Source organism: Myiozetetes cayanensis, unplaced genomic scaffold, assembly GCF_022539395.1.
Source record: "Myiozetetes cayanensis isolate MyiCay16 unplaced genomic scaffold, myiCay2020 scf1, whole genome shotgun sequence".
Taxonomy (NCBI): Eukaryota; Metazoa; Chordata; class Aves; order Passeriformes; family Tyrannidae; genus Myiozetetes; species Myiozetetes cayanensis.
Genome location: NW_026086604.1, coordinates 3,587,369 through 3,609,396, shown reverse-complemented (window position 1 = coordinate 3,609,396; position 22,028 = coordinate 3,587,369). Strand labels below are relative to the sequence as shown.

General features: G+C 40.8%; 1 protein-coding gene across 1 annotated transcript in view; it reads right to left on the bottom strand.

Moving 5' to 3' along the window:
- Positions 1–286: 286 nt before the first annotated feature.
- The window catches only part of KCNK9 (potassium two pore domain channel subfamily K member 9), a 95,642-nt gene continuing 73,900 nt past the window's right edge, over positions 287–22,028 (bottom strand). Inside the window, exon 2 of the mRNA XM_050327809.1 lies at positions 287–11,297. Within this exon, the coding sequence (XP_050183766.1) occupies positions 10,456–11,297 (842 nt within the window). The 3' untranslated portion in view covers positions 287–10,455. The remainder of the gene's footprint in view (positions 11,298–22,028) is intronic.

Below are 22,028 nucleotides of genomic sequence, written 5' to 3'. Positions count from 1 at the left end.
GTGTGTGTGTGCATATACATATATATACACATTACATATACACTATATACACATATATGCACACACATACATATGGTATAATCATAAACATCTCTTGGTTGTCAAGGGACTTTTCTTTAACAAAATAAGTTCCATCAGTGGATTTTACTTCTGTAGTGCAATTTTACAGGAAGTTAACATTTCCACATTCAATATAAAAGAAACAATATACATTTGAAAACGTGCCATAGGATTTTTAATGAAAAAATTAGAAAAGTGCATTATTTTACAACACTACAGTAAATGATTCTTTTTTTTTTTTTCTCTGTAAAGACATTGTAAAATATATACAGGGTTGCGTAGTGCATTCATTACAAAAGAAAGATGCAATCCCTTGCATAAATTACATATTGTACAGGGGTTCGCTGTCTACTTGGACTTGTAAACATTTGTGTGATACAGTTTTCATTCTTTAAGTAAGCTGCAATACATCTTATTTTCATTTGACTCTTGTTGCATTCTGACTCCAGTACGGCATTCTAAGGCCATATGTGAAGGCATCCTCTCCCATATCGGAGAAGGCCAGAAAAAGAAATGAAAACACAAAAGAGTCTTTAATTTGGTTCTTTGTAATCAAGTTATCACTGGTTTAATAAATCACATCTTGATACTTATGACCTGCTCTTTCTCCTTTGCTAGGACCAGCTCAACAACTATGTTGAAGTTAGAGGTCTGAAATGAGCAGAGAAAACAGTTTCCAGGAGGTAAATTCCCAGTGCAGTCTCCACAGCCAAGCAGCTCCTCTTTCTAGGTGACCATGCTCCTAAGGCTCTGTGTGCTGCACAGAAAATGTATCAACCAGGGTAGAAATTTAGAGAGTTTTGCTCTATCTCAGGCTGTTGAGGGCCTTTAGAATGCCGTCAATACACCGTCGGTAAGTCCGCATATGCACATTCAAAGAAGTACAAAAATGCACCAAAAAGTGTCAAGAGATCCAAAAGAGACATAGCATCAACACACACTCACAAACACACACATACACACACGCTTCTGTCTGAGCAGGAAGGCTCAGTCTCCAAAGTAGGATTCACAATTTAATTTCAACATGTATGTGTGTTTGGAAGAAATCCAAGAATTTCCATATAAACTCCTTAGGTCCCAAATTGAACACTTTTATCCCTGTTTCTCGTAGATGAACAGTTTGTTGAAGTAAGTAATTGCACCTTGAAGAGACAGTATCCACATTCTTTTGGCCTACTGGAAACAACTGTTAAGCCCCCCTCCCATTCCCCATTGACCTATCCAGCTCCAAATCATCTCCTTTGCCTTCATATCACCAGGATCAAAAGTTTTAGTCAATACTCCTCAATGGCAACAAACAGCCACACAAATCTTAACAAGTCAAGGGAAGAGGAAAAATAAAACATTTTTTTTTCTTCCACAGTTCACTCCTGACCTTGCAAATAAAAGAACAGATGGATTATTGGTTGTATAGCATCCTATAGGAAATTTACATTTTGTAAAAGAAAGACAGATCAGGTTTGCATTCTAAAGAATGATTCATTGCCTCATAATTTCTGCTTATTTCTTAGTTGTCAAAATGTTAGTAGTAGACAGGACTCTTTTACCTTTTTTCAGACAAAATTAACCCAACAGTACTTACACCAAAACTAACTTTGTGTGGATGAACAAAATTTGTTGAAGTCCAAAAGAGCATTGCTCCAAGTGGTACCCAAGAAATTACTTAATAAAGCCAACTGTTAGATTAACAGAGTCTTAAACCTCTTGCAACCTGGACACTGAGATCCCTCTCTTGTTATATGTGTATTACACATCTCCTCCAACATCTGAATAATATTCCTGCCCTAAGAATTTATACAGAAAGTATATGCCACAATGTGAATGTAGCTGAACTGTTGAAAAGGAGGTAAATGGCCATGAGAAGATCATTAAGTTGTGTTGAGAATATCAGTTGTGTTGGTCAGTGATGAACATAGCAGACTGCTCTACTAATCTTCCCAAGGGAGTAAAAAGGGCACTGTATCAATGATCAAGAGGAACTTCCTACTGCTGCTTCTGACTGCAGTGTCTCTCCATGCTGGGAGTTGAGAAGATATGCTAAAAAGGAGCAATATGACACCCATCTTTCCTGAAAAACATATGTGACAGTAATGAGTTTTTCAAAGAAAAGAGAAGTCACATGAAATATAAGTCACCATAGAGCAACTGGAGCTTAAATGCTGAGGAACTTTAAGGAATGTAAAGTGAAGATAAAAAACCCAGCTAACTGCATTGCTAAAAGGATCTCATATATATATCTTTTGCTCCACTTGGCCAATCTTTTGGAAGACAGCAGCTAGAGCAATCAGAAGAATTTGGTAAGGTTTTGGAAGCCTCAGTCACAAAGAGCTGTGAGCTGCCCCCCAGGTCCATTTGGATGACCTGCATAACAAAGAAAAGGAGATGTCCCCACTGCTACATGCTGAACAAGAAACTTCAAATCACCACATCACTGTTCAGAAGGGGTTCTGAGAAGAAGAGCTTCAAATCAGAGAGGTGAGATAAATGTGGTAGATACCTCAAAGGAAACATTAGAAGCAACAGTTACAGTTCGACCTGAAGGTGCTGCCCTCCATCACCATCACTATCAACTCCAGGCCAGGAAGAAATCCAACCTTTTGCTCTGCCTCTTTTAACCTTTTTAACCTCAGAAAGGGTCTGGGAGAAGGATGTGCCATAGCATCAATGTCCTCATCAATCCAGCTTGTGACACAAAAGCTCAGCTGTATCTTGCTCATTCCCCATGTGGTCTAGACATATTTGAACATGTGTTCAGCAACCTTCCTCCTAGAATCATCATCTGTTCCAGACAGCATAGCTGAGACACTTCAACTATTGCACTAAATAGGAACTAGAACCATGCTCCGTCCTGAAATACAGCCCCTTCCACATCCATCTGCATCAGTTTATCTAAGACACAACACCAGTTCTTTACTCTATAGGTAAGACAAAATCAGACCCAAACTTCAGAAAGGCATTTAAGCACCTATTTAGCTCAGGGAGAATTAAGAGCCTCACTGTATATACTGGATCTGAGCTAAAATCCCTTTCTGGATACTCCCAGCACCAGCTCCAGTCAACATGCCAAGATGATGCTTGTCAGTAGGACAGCTGAGACATGACCCCCGTGTCAGCAGTGATATTACCAAATAGGCCTTTTGGAAATCATTTTGTAGAGTTGCAGCTTCATTTGGGAGGCCAAAATCACTTACACAGTCTACTTCAGATAATCTAATTAAATACCGTTATCAGATTAATTATCCTCTGAACAATAATTATGATTAAGGAGCTGCATAGCCACTCTCTAGGGAGAGCCAGCAATAATGAATTAATGTTATTTCTCTAAAGGTCAGTTTTGGTGATATTTTGACATGTAGAAACTGTCCAAACACAGCCAATACAAAGAGGTTTCTTTGCTATATGGCGGCCTCCTGAACCCAGCTGGAGAAGCTTAACATATCCCAAGCATTCCTATGGCTTAACATTTCCCACACATTCTGGGGAGATACTACTGAAGTTGGGCAAGGATACCACAGTTCAGGTATTTCAGATTTGCTGCAGGCAATAGGAGGGTTGATGTAATTGCTCTCTTCCATGGAATAGGAGAGGGAAGATGCTCTAGAAGACACAATTTTCCCTACTTCCTCTTTGACACCAACACTGGTAAGGTAGTCTTACCAAAAACAATCCACTCCACCATGAACCAACCCTGTCCCATCCTTCCCACACCTCCTGCCATTCCTGCTTACGAGAATGCTGGCAGACAACTAGAAAATAGACTAAGCCCAGAAGGCCATGGCTCTTCCTTAATCTGAAACCTCACCACAGACCTAAAATGATTTACAGACAATGAGCCAAACCACTGTGACTCTTCCTGGCCATTCTCCCGATGGCCTTCTCCCAAACAAACACACTCCAAAGTTCTCCTCGCAGCCTAATGTGTTGCATTCCAGTTAGGGAAGAAGTGGATCTAACCTATGCAGGTTTATGCACGTTGCATTTCCTATTTAATTCCCCACATATTGTTTTTAATCAATCTGTAGATTTCTTTTGTCAGAAGTAATTAGAGTGGAATATTTCCTTCCGCAGGGTGTAGTTCTGTAGCATAATGCTTTTCCCTAATAGAAGAGGGGGGAGAGTACAGCATGTGGTGATTTGGGGGTCTGAACACACATCCATGAAATGCCAAGCTAATGAGTTAATGTCTGGGTGGAAAGCAGGGAGGGAATATGGAGAAAGCCAGAGGGTGGCTGTCTGTGAAATGGATCTCTCTTCTAGCCCCAAGTATAGCGCTCTGGATACAGCAATTACTGCAAGCTGTTCCACAGACCAGATAAACAATGAATCAAAGCCAGGCTAGTGGTATCAGAACTCATGCATGAAGAAGATGCATTACAGAGCATAGTTTCAATTATTATATTTGCCAGCTCCACTTGTGAATTCACCAGCTGTGATAAATGTTATCATCCTGTTGTTTGCTCTACATTTCTCAAAGTGAACTGAAAGACAACACATCTTGGAACTGTGAATATTAATTACCAATAAAATTGAAGTATTAATCTTTCCCCCGCCACCCCCTTTTTGTTCCTAGTCTGTTGTGGGTGTTAATGCATGGCAGCACTCCTTACACTGTCAGAAAGCAAGGTGAAGGAGAGCTTTGGGATATTTATTAATTACAATATTCACAGAAGGAGAGACAAATGAAGGCTGAAGGCTCCAGGGATAGTATTTCCAGCCTAAAATTAGCAGGCAGCTTTGAATGACTGGATTCCATAACACAAAATACAGCTGCATAAATCATACAGGTTTACTGTTGTTTTTAGGTCTTATTGCTCTCCCTTAGGTTTAGCAAACATGGTGAGCAGTAGTTGGAGACAATTTCATGGTATCTAACAGTAAATAGAGACTTTTTCAGTTTCAGTAAAAGGGCACAAATCAGGACTCACTGCATTGCACCAAATCATTTGGCTTCAGAGGAAGGCCCTGCCACAGCAGGCTTTAGATAAGGAAAGAGTTTGCTTATGTCCTACTGAGCTCTTGCACTTGGGAGCACCAGGAGGAGGAAATAGCATCATTAGCACAACACATCCAAGGGACCAGCACTGCTCAGGAGGGGCTGGCTGAATAAAATCTTGGTTTTGATGGAGATGGCAGCAAAAACCTGATTGGAGAATCAGGAGCTCCATGAATCTCCTTATCAGCAGCAGTCAGTGGAACACTGTGTGTCATCCTGGACTGAGAAGGGGACAGTCAATCTCCCAGGCTGATTCTACACACATGAAAGCGTAACAGTTCTTCAGCATCACCTCACAATAGTTTCAAATGGAAATAAAAAAAACTACTTCTGCTGTTGAGAACAATTTCTTTTTTCCCAATTTTCTTTTTACCTTCCTATTACTTTTTTTTTTTTTTTTTTTGTGAATGTTCCTTTGCCGTATTCATTAAATGCATCTTAAATAACTGAAAACTGCATTTTGGCAAAGGGCTCCATCAGTTTTTCAGGGTCTTAATTCATCTTCTGAGCTCAGTTTAACTAGTATAAGAGTCCCAGGGCACCTGCCATCTGTAATCAGTTTCTCTGTGTCCAGTGTCATTATTCCATTTGTTTCAGTTTTGGTGTATAGTTATGATGACTAATCCTTTTCAAATGCTTTATCTTGCTGAAGTTCCCAAAATAAAGTTCTATATCAGAGTTAGATGACAGGCAGACTGGTCAGAAAGGCAATATTTCCTTTTTCAGTTCTGTGAGTGCTACATATCTCTGGCTGATGGAAGTAGCAGTGGTGTGATTCTCGTTGTAATTTGTGCAGTACTCCAGTCAGCAATAGTGTCTTGCTGAAATATGCATGAAAAAGTCCATAACATTAGTGTAATGGACACACTCCAACACATCTCTCTCATCTGGCTTCCTCATAAAGATTTTCAATGACTGTCTTAATTAGATCCTAATATGAACAGGAATATTACATAAACTTAAATGAGGACATAAACTTCAGCTAAAAGCTACTTCCACCCAAGCCCTTGCCCTCTGGTCTGTACACACCAAATAGCTCTGGAACATTTTCATTCTCCACCTTGGTTCCACTGACTGCTCTTTTTTTTTAAGCTTTCAGCAACAAAGCAAGCTTCTTTTTTTTTTTTTTTTCCTGTGGTAAAAACTTTCAAATCTGTCAGAGAAAACAAGGAATTACTTTGTTTAGTCTGATTCACAATAACATTGATTATTGCCCTGGCATTTCACTGATCAAACCACTAGGAAACTAATGAGAAAATGTATAATACAGTAGATTACCTTGGTTACTTCCCTCTTTTCTTTTTCTTTTTTTTTCCCTTTTTTTTATAATGTCTACTTTGTCCTAATGATCCATTACAGAGGAGTTCAAACAGAAGGCTGTTTCTGAAGGTCACTGGACACTTCTCCATTCATTACCTAGAAGCTATTTTGGACTCTTGAAGTAACATCCACACACACTTTCTTAGCTGTCCCGTTACAGTCATCCCTGTAAAGCAGACACATGTACAAAGTTCTGGCAAAGCAGTGCCAGTTAGAACAGTCAGGATCTCCCTCACACAGTAACGAAGACCAAGTGGAGACTTGTGCCTGCATTGTTCTGTTAAGTTTCCTCTTTCCTTCTCATATCACAGCATGCTCAGTCAAAGCTATTTTGGTGCTTCACTGATCAAAATGATTTTTTCCTTTGATGATAATATGAAATATGATAGGATAATAGGGTTGTTATATAATCAAAGTCGACAGCAGGGAGCTAAATTTGTGTTGTTTTGATGAAGAGCACATTAGTGTGACATAAATAGACTAATCTGATTTATTATTATTATTTCTAATGCTTAATAATAGGGAAGTGTAGGGGAAATGAGACTCTGGGGAATGAGAGTGCATCACAAAGTGATAGCAGACATTAGGATGTCTAGTCATAAGCAGCACCACTACTACCTGCTTCTAGCTTAATTTCAAAAGAGTGAGTAGCGAGCAAGAGAAGTTGTTCTGAAAGAAATAATGTCTTAAATGGAATAAAACAAATCATGTACTAGAGAAAATATTCTGTGAAAAGCAGTGCTGTGGGAAGAAAACTTGTTCATACAGGGCAACAAGAAGTCACAGATGGAATTGACAAAAGCCAGCTCACCTTTCACTGACTGACTTTTCATGTCTAACTGAAAAGCTGGGATTAACCTGGGACAAAAGCTTCCCTTTCATGATAATGTCTGTTCCAGTTCCAGACAGCCCACGTCAGTATTCACACATCAGTCAAGAACCATGAAAATGACTAAAGAGAGAGGCATATTTTGCCTGCTGTACTGATGTCTACAGTGTGATGTCTACCGAGTTCTTGTGCCTCTGGCTGCTCACAAAGCAAAGTCCTGAAGGCATCTCCTTGCAAAGGAAAGAGTTTCTATACCACTTCAAAATCCCATGTGTAACAAAAACATAGATTGGACAGAACTGTGGGCTCTTCAGTTAGAAAATAAAAGTAAAAAACCATTTGAAAATCCCAAGGAATGCAGATACATTCAAGCAAAACACTTTTCCCCATACACACTCATAGCTTTTAGACTTAAAAGTATGGCTATGGACATCTACTCTGGCTTCTTCATAGCAACATACTCAGATTTCTTCAACTACTTCTATAAACTTCAACTAAGCTAAAGCAGAGCTAGTATAAAGCCACTGAGTTTTAATGCAAAGACTCTAAGTGACAGATAACCCATGACATGCTGAGGTAAGTTTCTCCCCTGGTTAAATATCTCATGTATTAGAATTACTTTTTATATGTGGTTCTAGGGGGAAGATTTAGTAACAAATCAAATAGTGTATGTGGAGTTTTGAACTTCTCCAGTTCAACATGATTTACAGGACATTTAAAGATTGTTTTTATATGCAGTAGAAATAGTAATTTCTTCTTAAAGGAAAAGAGAAAAAAAGGTTAACCAATGTTTTATAAGATGAGACTGCTTTTTCTGTTTAAAGTTTTTATTAAAAGTCCTGTTACAAAAAATCTCCTTTGCCAGGCAGACAGAATTCCACCTGACACATGATATAGATGTGTAAATTCCAGGCATATGTTTTCTTATATCCACAGTAGCAAAAGAGATCTGCATTTATTTGCACTTCAGGGATGACACAGGCAAAGATGAAGCAAGTGAATTGGGAGAGCACTGTGAACCCCACGGGCTGCTCTCACAGGAACGAACTTCTAGGTGGCAAACACTAGAGGGGGTTTAACACATCCTGAAACTGCTTTTTTAGGTATGTTTACCTTTTGCCATCAGCATTTGCCTTAGGAGATGGTACTGGCAGCACAGTATTAATGCCCCCAGCAGGCCCCACACATTACTCTGAGAAAGTCCATCCTCATCCATCCTCATTAAGAATCCTAAGTTGTTTCTTCACTAACCTTAATGGAGGATTTCATGTCACATCAATTTCTAAGCCCAAAAGAAGCTACATAGGGGAGTCAAAGTCATGGATAACTTGCTTTTCATTTACTTGTTGAAAGGCAGACGTGGAGAACATGAACATATTTGATAGTTAATAATTTAAAGCCAAGTAGAAGAGAACAGAGGAGGAATGACATTCCTTATTTCTCTCTATTAATGCTCTTTATAGACACCTCTTTGAAAGGATATCAACATCCATCAGCACACAGAGCTCAGAGCTGTGCACACACCATCTAGTTTTAAGGGTAAAAAAAAGGATTATTGCTTTTACACTGAGAGCACAAAATGGTAGAATCAGCAGGAGGTGATTAGTGCCAAAAAGAGATGGGGTTTGTATGGCAAATTAACACAGAAAGCAATTCAAAAGATAGAATTAGATCAGAGACAAAGGTGCAAGTTTATAAAACTCCCAGTCCTGCACTTGTAAAATCAAAGATAAATCTCCAAAAGCACTAAATCCCATGTAATCATTGCAAATTCCTATTGTCTTAAAGGGGAGCTGGATTAGGCCTCTAATTCAGTTCTGTAAAGTCTGTTTGGTCCAGATGAACAACTGAGAGATGGACAATGTCCAAGGAACAGCTCTACAACGTGGTCTCAACATCCTCCACCACAACTTGCCAAGGCAACCACTCCCACTGCTGCCCTCCAAACACTGGAGTAAAGCTATTTTTGCCCATTGCTGCTAAATGCATTTTGCCTTTGCCTAGCAAAAAAAGCAATATCACATCTAATCTCACAAGTTCCCAGTGAGCCAAACACAAGATACTGTCCCTTGAATTCTTCCTGAGACCAACAAAGGCTTTCCATTATTTACAAATCAAAAGCATTTAGAGACAATCATCTTTAGTTTTTATTTAAAACAAGGAATGCCCTGTCACTATTATATAAGAAAAAATATACATCCTCCTATTTATACCCATCTTAACCAAGCATTCCAAAAAAATATAATTCCTATTCATGCAGGTAATTGCTGCACAAAATAATAATAATAATAATAATAATAATAATAATAATAATAATAATAATAATAATAATAATAATTTATAAATAAAATAAAAATAAAATACACTCTTTTGTTCCAACAATTCTCCCAATTTATCTTAAAAATTCCACTTGCAAATTGTTGGAACAGTTGAAAATTATAAAATTAAATATAGTTAAATCAATAGGATTATTTGCTTTTGATTATTAATTCCATTGCTAGTTTTTCTTGTGTTTTTTATTATGCATACCAGTTTTACAAAGTGCATGCTTTATTTTTTTTTTTTTAAATTTTGAACTGGCAAGCTAAAATGATCCATCTTTTCCTGCCTTTTTTAAATGTTAATACAATCTAAAATCTAGCATTAAAAAATTTATCATGATACACCTGGTATATTGACTGCTTATGGCGCATGCTTGTCTTGGCAAAAAAAAAAATCCCCAAACCAAATTGGTTCCCCTCCCGCCCTCCCCAATACCTTTTGGAAGCAATCTAAAAAGCAGGCTGGAACACAATTGCTTCAAGGGCAAAAAAAAAAAAAAATAATACCTGATGCTTTAATTTTTTGTCACATGGCACTAGTCGTGGAATTGCACACGCACACACACGCGCACGCACACCCGACACACACACAAAGCACACACCCACGCTGCAACCTGCTCGTGAGGAAAAAAAGTTTGTTAGGTCAGGAGTGCCAGTGGCACATGAAGGCTCCCAGCTGTGTGTGCAACTTTGGATTTGGTACCCACTTCACGTCACCTTGAATCCTCTGACATCCACCGAGGGGGTAATGTAAGGCATACTTTGCTGGAACAGTAATAATCCATGCTTCATGCTCAAGAGCTGAGTCTCAGAGGAGGACTGGCTTGCTCTACTCCCTTTGGCCTCACTCTGCCTCACTCAAGGAACAAAAAAACCCGAAACAACAGAGAAGAACTGGGGAAAACAAGGAAAGCAAAAGAAGACAAATCCCTTTAAATGGACTTTCGCCGTTTCATCAGCCTGTGGTTATCTGTAAAGCTGTGCAACCCAGGTGAGATGGAGCTGACAGGAGATGGGAAAAGGCTGTTTTTTAATGTGCTTGGCGAGATCTCCTCTATCTTGTAAGAGATGGAGTGAAAGTACTGGGGGTTCAGCTTTGAGCTGAAAGAATTTTGGTGGGACACCACCCGGCTGGTGTACTCGTGGGACCTGTAACACATGCAGGAACAAACTGACTGAAGGTCTGTTACTTCGGCCTTGTACCGTGGCCGACCATGCTGGGAGTCCTCTTGGATGTGGATAATCATGCTGTTGCGGTTCCCTGCCAGGGACGCCCGTTCCTCAGCATCCCGCCTCTCATCCTCACTGTTCATGGTCAAGAACCTGAGAACAACCAGATTTAGAAATGCCCCAATGACTGTCAACCCCACTAGAATGTACATAAAGCTAAAAGCCACGTAGAGAGGCTTCTTTTGAAGGGCCCCTTTGGTCTGCAGGGCCACATAGTCTCCAAACCCTATCGTAGTCAATGTTATAAAGCAGTAATAGTAAGCATGGAAAAAGCTCCATTCCTCGTACTGGGAAAAGGCTGCTGCTCCAATGCAGAGTGTCCCCATGCAGGAGAAGAAACCCACAGTGACCATGTTTTCCATGGAGACCTCGGTGCTCCTCATCCCGCAGCACTTTTTGATGCGTTTCAAGAGGTACTTGACGAAGGTGTTCATGCGCTCGCCCAGGCTCTGGAACATGACGAGTGTCAGTGGGATCCCCAGGACCGCGTAGAACATGCAAAAGGCCTTCCCCGCGTCCGTCCCTGGGGCAGCATGTCCGTAACCTGGGAGGGGGGATGAAAACACAGCACAGTCAGCAAGGCAGGTGATGAACACAGTTCCCCCTTCACGCAAGCCACGTGAATCACAGAGGCTCTGATGCCACAGCCAGGCATCACATGCAGTAGTGGAAACTTTGAAAATAGATGGACTTTCCCACAGTGTTTTTGAGAGTAGTCCCTGTCCCAAAACCAGACTACACTGATGGCATCCAAGTTCTGTGTCTGCTGATAGTGTGGAGCTACAGCATCCACAGATGCATGAACCAAATAAATTCCTTTTTCAAACTCTTCCATACTGAATAAGCCTTTCTCCTTGACACCTTATGAAAGTCATTGCTGTAACACCATAGGAATTTAGGGATTTAATGTTTTTTCTGTCTTTCATTACTGAAGAATAACCAACTTATCAGCTTGTTCCATAGTTTTGCAGCTTTGACAGAATTGCAAAGGCAATTTCATCAGGATGTTAAACTAATCCAGGAAAAAGGATGTACCACATTTCACAACATAGTTTACTGATGACAAAATCATAGCTAAGCCTTTATTCTAAAACAAACCATAAGTGGGGGTCGGTTTTGAAATCATAATTTCACTTTTTCACATCTCACTGCTTTAAAAGTCTACATTTCCTATAGCTCAGATTCTAAGGAATGGTACCAAAGTCTCCAAAATGGGATGGCTAGGACCCACCGGGCCATGTGGGTACCACTATCTAGAGTCCCTTTAAAGTCAGTGAGTACAAATAATATACTTCACAAAGGCAGCTCCTCTCATGTACACAGAGGTGTCTAAAACAGTTAATAAGTTATTCTCAGTAGACAACTATTTCTCTACAATCATTATAACAGAAATCTTGGGACAAAACTCAATTTAAGATTAACATATCCAATATAATATATTTGCTGCTGTGAATTTGTCTAATCCTTTTTTGAAGCTGTTGACACTGCACACCTCCTCAATCTCCTGTGGCAACAAATTCCAAAAGTTCACTATCTGCTATGTAAAAAAGGTATTTTATCATTTCAAGCAGATCTCCTTGTCTCAGCCAGTGCCCCTTAGTTCCAGGACTGAAGTTCTACATCTACCTTATCTACCACCTTCATGACTTCAGCTAAACTCAGCTTTATCTCTGCTTTCAGTTTTTTTCCTGTATGAACTGAAGACACAGCTGTTTCAGCTCATACAGCAGAAGTCACATTCCCTTGAACATTTCAGTGTCCTTGTCCGGATCTTCCATAGCTCTACTATATCATTTTTGAGTCCAGGAACCAGAACTCTGCATACCCCTCATGATGTGGATGCACCACAGAGTCTGCAGTTTTAACTAGAACTAAAACATGAACACAAGGTAACCTTCAAAATGTACAGCAACAGGGAACAAGGAGAATAAAACAAGAAAGCCAGACAAGGATTCCCTCCAAAAAGCAACAGGTATTTCCATAGCTCAGTTGCTAGTTGTTGACAGACGGTTGGGATATAAAAACGAATTTACAAAAGAAGCACATAACCCAAATAGGAGGTTCTTTTTTCAGGTTACAAAAGTAAGAGATTCACCTCTTGTATTGAGCCAGGTACCCTGTTCATCATGAAAAGCACTTTCCAAATTACCTGGAAAGGGAAGTGTCTTCAATAGATTGATGATGGGTTAGTTCTACCTGACTGTCCCTCAACAAAGCCTATAATTGCCTCTCATTACTAAGATCAGCTTTCGAACTACAGGGGTGTTAATTAAACCAGGAACATCTTCCCATTTTATAGCTTTAGTTACAGATGATAAAGAGAAGGAAAGCTTCAGAAAATGTGATTTTCCAGATGGCTGCAGAGATAGCAGTTGGTGGAAACAAGTTTCACTTTGAGTTCTAAAAAAAATGATTGGGGTGAAAAAAGATTTCTTTTGATATCACTATATCGTTCTCATTAAAGATATCCCCAGAGACACTTTAGGGAGATTATAAAACATTAATATTATGTACTTACACACTATCTTACAATTGAATTTCTAAGATTTGTCACAGACTTTGTAATTATTTATCCCATAAGATAGGAATATATCCATATCCCTGTTTTAGAGATAGGGAAGCACAGACACCAGTAGGCTTTTATTTCCCTCCAATTCACATAGGTAGATAGAATATCCAGAAATTTTTATTTCTATTCTGCCCCAAGTCATTCTCACTTTCCCCAGTATCAGATAAATGTCTTTTACTGTTTTCTCACCATGAATCTGTGGTGAAGAAAGGACTTTATTCATGAAGCTAGTATAAGACTTTAAAAATAGATTCATGTAAGAGGATCAGAGTCACATATTTCTTCTGTACAACACGGTTTTAAGGAATAGGCACCTTATTCATTGCCTTCAACTCCCTGAAATAAGGGAAAACAAGGGGAAGTACACCAAAGAAAGACTTAACTCTCCATTACTTAAGCATTACAGAATCTATCCAGCAATATAGAGAGTAACTCATGGAAAGTAAACTGCAGCAGAGAATGCTCTCTGAAATTCAGTAAATTTCAAGTCTAGAACAAACCACTGTCTTCTTAACATCAGAAACTGCCTCTGGGAAAAATGGGAAGGCCGGTAATTGTCAGAAGAAGAGGGGCACAAGGGATCATTAACACTGGGAAAGGGCACAGTTCATGGGGTCGGTCTCCAAGTAGTTTGGTTTCACTTGCGTCAAGTAAAGGCAGAAGCAACTGTCTTAGGAGCAGATTCCAGCTACCTAAATTTATCCTAATTTCCTCTACACAATGCCCCTGCCCTTTAGCAGAATATAAAGAGATGACTCTGTGTCATCCATAAGAAACATGAAGTTTAAAGAGAAATGGAAAGGTTAAGTGTGACACCGGCTTTTCTTTCTCTTCTGTGGTGAAGAAGAAAGATTGAACAGAAGACCTTAGAACTGAGTACAGGAAATGTATCCCCTTACAGGCCATGGAGCTAACAGTGAGAAAGGTGTAGATGGATTTTTTCATTGAACCACAGTTAGGTAAATACCGTCTGTACTACTCTAGTAAGAGTTTGCTGAGGTTCCCACAGTACAGCAGTGTGACCACAGCAGGCAGGTTTGTCTGAAATTTAATGAGATGTAATTTGAATGACCAAGGAGAGACTAAGTAACTCTCATCTTGATTGCAGGCAATGTCATCAGTTCTCTCTCTGTCTTTTATAACCCCTCCCAGCTGCTTAGGCTTTCACAACAGAGCTCATCTAGGTTGGTACCTAGAAGAATAGCTTGCCAAGAAGAAATGTTGTGTCTCAGAGTGTTACTCTAGTTCTGGATTGTGGAGCACCAATACACCACAAAACTCATCTCCTCCCAGTCAGGGAATGACTGGGATACAGAAATCAAGCAGAACTGCAGGAAGGTGTAGGCAAGGGAGGAAAAGAATCAGACTGTAAGGGCTGACACCAAACGGGTACTCTGTAGGGGTCATCTCTGCCTTTGATTTTTCCAGGCCTTGTCCATTCTCTGATGGGAAACTCTCAAAGACTGCGTTCATCTACATGTGATTCTAGAAGAAAAAAGGAATACTATTTACTTGTTTGCCAGAAGCCATGGAAGTCTGAGGAAAACCCACTCAACCTTCTTCAAAGCTTTTTTTCCATGGTGCCTTTAAGACAAGACACAGAGTGAAACTCCTCATTACAATCTCCATGAGGTCCATTTGCAGGGACAACCCCCACAGCTTTCTCTTGCTTGTACAGGGACATTGTGCTGGGGCACCAGCTCACTACCAGAATGTGCAGAGGAGAACAGTGCGCAGTTACCCTGAATCCAACAGTGACCACAAGGAAGTGGCTGAGGAAGAGTATAACTACATGTGACTTTTTCCCCAAGAATTCATATATCCAGCTTCATTATTTGGTGCTCAGGGCTATCCTAAGCCAGACAGTGTTTGGCTGGTTTCATTAACACACCATGGATTTCTCTTCCATGAGCTTGGGCGTTGTCCCTTCAATGCGTATGAACTTCCAGCACCTGCAACATCCTATGGCAAGAAGGTTCATAGATCAGCCATGTGTTCTTTAAAACAATGGCTATTGCTTCTTTACTTCTCTTTCATTACTATCAGCTGATTGGTAATGGTATCTCCTCCTCTATGGAAGAGATCAGGAACAATCATTCCCTATTCCCCTTCTTTGTGCCACTCATGATTTTATAGATATTTTATAAAAAAAAAAATGCTGTGTTGCATTCAGGCCCTAAGCAAGTATCCCTGACACTCTGTGGCCTCGTGTGGACAGACCAGCTTGCTTATATCTACATCACTGATCTTTGCACCACATTCAGCTGCAGGGTACAGACAGGCCTGCAACATCTGCCTTGTCCTCCAACACAAATTCTCTGGAATAACACTCTGCTTCTGGGGCAAAAAGGGTCTTGATAAACAATTTCATGCTATTGCAATGATGTAGACTGTTGAGAATAAGTAAATCCATAATAAAATTAAAACATAATGGGAAAAAATTCTGAATACTTTCAGTGTGTTGCATCTACACAGTAACCATCTCCAGCACTGCAAGGCAGTATCTACTCTAGAAAACTAAACTGGCCTCAAGTTCTGCCAGGGCAGGTTTAGATTAGATACCAGAAAAAACTACGTCATGAAAAGGGGTGTAAAGCATTGGAACAGATTGCCCAGGGAAGTGGTGCAATGTTCAAAAAAATGTGGATGTGGCATTTGAGGACATGGTTTAAAGATGAACACAGTGGTGGTGCTGCATTGACATTTGGACTTCACGGTCTTAAATGTCTTTTCCAGCCTTAACAATTCTGTGATTCAGAGGATGAATTCTACCACCAACCCATGATGGCTCACTCTTAAATCATCAGCACAGTTCCCATTATCGCTTCACCCTGGAATAACCAGCACTGTCCCAGACAAAGTCCATGCCTGATCCACCCATGGAGGTTGACATTGGCCAGGGACAACTGCAACTAAGCACCACGCTGGGGTAATACATGTGTTCAGCTGTTACTGGCCTTCTCCATGACATCTCTGTTGGCCTCTGTGTCTTACAAAACACAGGTCCCGCTCTGCTTAGCAGCATAGATGGAACCTGAGTGGATTTTCTGAGTGTTTATCTACATTGAGCTCTGTCAGGGATTGAGAGAGGTTTGTTTCTAAATGTGCAAATACATAGTCAGTGTTAAAAAATAAAAATTAAACGTGACAGTGGTAAGTTAGTTATAGGTCACACTCAGGCCAGTGTGTAGCTGCAGAGCAGCCAAGCCTCATTCACATTCACATTCAATGTACAACAGGTCTTAGATGTCTTGAATCTCAGAGCAGTGCTCTGTGTTATTCATGAGGGATGCTTTATTTCTATTAGGAGGAGGTTTCTCCCCTCATTTATCTACACATCATTCATCCCCGTGATGGACATTTAGGCCGGGTTGTCTCTGACAACAGTCTCCGGAAAGAAATTAACTTCTCGATCCCTGTGACTCAAACCCTTCTTACTCATGCTGGCAGCAGCCCTGGCTGGGAGATAATGAAGAGAGGATAATGGCACCTGTTATTTAGATGGGCAAGCGTAATTCAGATTAAAACATCTTTCTGATGTCACACACTTCACTTCAGAGGTTCGTCTACGTCAGAGAAACCGCCACAAAGATCAGAACTGTCTCTCTGCTGGATTTGCTGCTTGTGCTTTCAGGGAGAAGAAACAACATGGTCTTTGTGGTGCAGATGAAAGAGATTTCAGTAAGGATCAGGGAAATACTTCATCTAACTAACTGATAGTAACTCATTTACCAGGACAATGGCTTTCTCCTGTAAGGAAATCAAGAGTGCATCATGGATGCTGCTGTTACTGGGGTGAAAGCTGCTGTGTAACTACACCACCTGTCTCCCGGTACATGAGCACTGCTGACTGCTCCCTCTTCTCTCTCCCATATGTCTGGTCTCTCCCCAGATCCTGCTGCCTTTTTTCTCAAGCATCTCTAGGATCTTCTTTTTCTTTCATTCCCTTGTCAGTTGATTTCACTGCAGCACATCAGCTGAACAATCTGTCTTAGTTTTGCACATCCCCTTCCATCCTCAAAGACATCCTCCCCTTCCATGCTCAATAGACACTCTCTAATGTCAGAAAAAGCATGGCACATGGTTCCCTACAGGAACACAAGGCAATACAGAATAATATCACCCCTTGATGTGAAGACAGGGACATCACGGGAGAGGAAAAACGGTGTGTCCCAGGTGCAACCTCAAATCCTAAATCTCTCAACAAGGCCAGCACAGCCTCTCATCCTGCTTCATCTGCAGTCACTACACGTTATCTCCTTCCTTATGGAACTTGAACCTCCCTTTCTGGAGCATCACTCTTGGCAATTTTCCCCTTAGCTTCTCTTCCAGGCTCCTCAAGTTGCAGTAAACACCAACATGATGAATGCTGTGCATCACCCAAACTGCTTGATGGCATAAATTCCCACCCTGACCACTATCAGATGTGGCTAAAGCATGTCCCATTGGAAGATTCAATCATAGGAAAAGTACCAAGAGTGCTTGGACAATTGCTTAAGAACACAGCCCTGAATTCTTAAAGCCTTGCTGGAGCAAGAACTGAGGCTGCCTGGTGTGCCAGCTTTTTGTGTAGTCATCTTGGGGGTGTAGCTTGGGAAGACAGTATGTTTCCCACACATCTTCAATTATAGGGATCCAAAGGCAGCAATTTAGTTGAACATGGCCATGTTCATTTCTGATTCAGGGCATAAGCTGGGACTTCAGTTTTGGCTGGTTTCAGCTGGGGATCACACACAGTACGGTCAGGCATTCCCTGCAAGGAGTCGACCCCCTCGAGGAGATTTCCTTTGGATTCTCAGAGCCAAATAATGTGTCCCAGTCCTAGTGAGGCTCTCAGTAAGGTCATGTTCTTGGGACATGTTGTAGAACTGTATTTCAGAGGTTCTCAGACTGCTTTGACTGAGGTTTCCTCCTCCTTCCCCACCTGGACTCCACTGCTAACATGTACAGGGGATGGCCTCTCCTCTTCCCTGTTGGATGCCTACCTGGGGAGGTGAGGACACAAATCGAATCAGTTCAGTGAAGCAGAGTAGTTGGAAGTGCTGCTTATTCAGTCACACACCTGTCAGAGGCTTGGGCCCAGGCAGTTCCACAGTCCCCCAAGTGAGGAGACCTGGGGACTCCTTTGCTTCCCCCAGAAAATATCTTGTATTCCTCCTGAACTTAGACCCCAACAGGACACAGCTGCTCCATTTTGAGACCTATTACTTCTGCCCAATGCAAAAAACATAGATTTGGTCATAACATTTGGCTTTTTCAGATACCCACTGAATTACGGTATTAAGGAATACATTTACAAGTTTAAATCAAGACATAAAAAACTTTTCTTTTTTTAATTAGTTCTGGGGTTTTTCTCATTTCTCAATAAGGATGAGCCATCTATATTTATATCTCTGTCCATCTGTCTTTCCTTCACAATAGCTTTGAAGCTGCTCACCAATTTCTACCACTTAGAAGAAGCTGTAATGTGAACTTGATAGTGATCTGTTCTGCTGGGCCTGCCATCTGGCCAATCTGTGAATACACATAAAAGGGCCTAAAAATCCACACACACGTAGTGCAGACTCAGCTACAATATGATCAGCTCTTCCTTTGGGCAGTTACAGGAAAGAAACAGGAGCTGGAAGCCCTGCAAGGTGGGGTGGGATGTAGAGGCATGGGAGAGAATTGCAGAAATAAGATGTCTCCACCTCCTTATAGAACACTGGAATACATATCTGCCTACAAGGATGAAGATGCAAATGAGGGTAAAGAGAACTGGGAGATGTTTTGAAGTTCACAGGAAACCAGGCTTGACTACTGCTGTTGCTCAAGGAATGACGTGTTTCTAGCAAAAGACAGAATTCAAAAATCCTTGCTTTAAAAAAATCAAAATATTGGAGACTTCTGTGTTTGCCCATGTTTCTTTTCTTCTTTCTTTTGCACATGAACACTTCCCCCTTTTTTTTCTTCCTGTGGAAAATTTACACTACAGAGTTTTACTAAAAAGGTAAATGTGGGGAAAGTGGAAATCTTCAAATGGCCACATGAAATCACAACATTCCTGTTCATCTATATGACACAAAAGACCTGATTGTCTCAAACCTCCTCTTGTTGAACTTAGCCTCTACTTTAACTGCTTAGATAGGAAATGTCTGCAATCACTGGTAATTCTTTTGAATAAGGTGACAGAGCATGTGAGGTAATTTCCACCTGGTGTGCCACCTCCCAGGAAATCCACGATGCCAAAACTTGCCAGTTCATTTTGTCCAGATATAACATTAACTTTGCTCATTCCTGTGACTTTCTCTGTTTCAGAACAGAGGCTGGAGAGAAGAGGTTCCTCTCCAGCTCTGTGAGGAGATAAGCACTGAAAACAGTAATGTTTTGAGATGTGTTTCTGGTGTATCATTTCCTGATTCCTCCCAAAACCAACAGCATCTCTGTGCTGGATTTCCAGTTGGGTAGCCATTGACAGTTGACTTCTGAGTCAATATTTTCCCATGAGCTCTATTTTTGACTGCCCTGCACTCCTTTTCAATCTTTCCTCCTCTCTGCTTGGTTCTCTGAATCAAGCAGAGGACTGATCCGGGGCTCAGATCACATCTAGTCCCAAGACAAATCAGGCCCAGAACAAGTTCTCAATCTGAAGAGAATTGTAGCAACCACTAGGAAAAGACTTTATCAGGTCATGTTATCCATTCCCAGAGGATGGCATATGATTGTTCCTTACAATATATTCTCCAGGGCTTTGTCCAGTTTTGTTTAAATGATTGAAATAACAGGGTTTCTGCTCTCTCCCTTAGGAAATTATTCCCCGGTCTAGCAGATCCATCTATTAGGAAGTGTTTTTTTGATACACAGCCTGTATTTTTCTATGCTGCCTTTTATCACAGTGTTCTTTTATAGCCCTCAATACAACACACCCCATTTCCCTCCATCATTACTCACTCCTTTACACTTCTTGGAGGTAGTCACAGCTTCATCCCTTAGTCAACATTAGCTATAAACAGAGTTTTGGGGTAGAGTCCTGCAGCCAGGAAGACAACAGGTGTCTAGGTTCAGATTTTGTCCCTGCAGAAACAGCTCCTTATGTGATCACTTTTATTGCACTTGTCTGAGATCACTCCTGCTCTTCAGAAACTTTCAGGATCTTTCCTAGAGCTGTGCACAGGCCTTATCCTTGTCTATCCTTGACTAGGGTAGCAGGGTTATCAATTCCCTGGACTGCGAAATATTATCCTTTTTGCATTTGTAGGTGTGACTGGGCTGGCCATCACTATAACATTATGTCCTCATTGTATGGCAAACTTTTCTGGATATTTTCATTTCTTTACATCACAAAGGGTCTACTCCATGGACATAATTGCAGTAGGCATTGTTTTTCTCCTCTATAAATGGCCTTCTTGGGCAATTTTAATAGTCTTCTGTAACTGATTTTTGTTGCTCATAGCCTATTGGCAATGATTTGAGACCTCTTCATGAGGGGGGAGGATGAAGGACTCCCCACCTGCGGAGTTGTCAGGATGATCCAAACAGCCCTCTGAGGGATCAGGGGAAAATACTTCAGGAAGAAGTGCAGGGGCTCACACCTTAACAAAAGGCTGAAAATTAATGGGTTTCTTTTATGCTGTGATGACAGAAAAGGGGCAAGAGAAATTTGTGATTTCACTTTGTTCAAAAGGTTAGTTATTTTCCAACTACCAGGTCTGAGTCTTCACAGGGTTAAGAGGATTCTGCTCTCAGCTCTCAGTCTGACACTGCCAGGGCTTGAGAAGCTGGATCTCAACAAAAACCCTCTTAAACAAATGTTACCAAAGGCCAGCACAGAGCAGAGTGACTGAAATCACTAATGACGTAGCAAGCACATCCTCTGAACCTGTGATGCCACTATCCAGTGCAGTTCACAGAGAAATGTTCAGAAACCTGTGTATCATCAAATGCTGTCAGAGCTGGTCTGGCAAAACACAGCACACCCATGCAAGAGACAAAGGGTGATGCTTAGGGAACTGATTCAGATGTGTTTTTACTCAAGCAAATGTGTTTTGCCTTCTACAGCTCTCCCCTCTATGCAACTAAGAGACACAGAAGAGCACAGACACCTTGCCATGAGCTTGCTCACATATCTGTTTCAATTTTGTGCTGTATCTACTGCAGATTTTTCCCACGCAGAACTAAGAACTAGGGATATTTTTCAAACTTTTAGAAAATACTAACAGGTTCATGGTATTTTCAGCAGATTCTCCTTTCTGATATCGAGAAACCAGGACTTTCCTTATCCAAAAAGGCACCTAAAAGAAGGGTTGGTTATTCCCACTGCGCTTAGGTTCAGTCCCTGCTAGAAAAACCTGCCAGCAAATCAATTACGAGATTTGACTTTACTAAAACAGATAAAACTCTGATCTAGACAAAGTTACACAGATATAAAACAACTTCTTCCAGGGTAGTCTCTGTCTTGGCAGGTCAACAGTCAAGTGAGGAAGAACTAAGAATTCCTCTTCCCTCTCATTTGCTTGACATTGACCCTTAATGAACATGATAAGGAATTAGCCAGATGGACACAAAATTTCATGCTTCTAGATCTTTGCAATCATAGACTTCTTTATATCAGTTGCAGCATTTATTGTACCCTTCTTTGAAGAAAACATCCCCACACATGTCTTCTGGCTGGATGCAGTTTTGGCCAAGGCTATTTTCCCTGCAGACACTCTAATTTTGCAGTAGCTT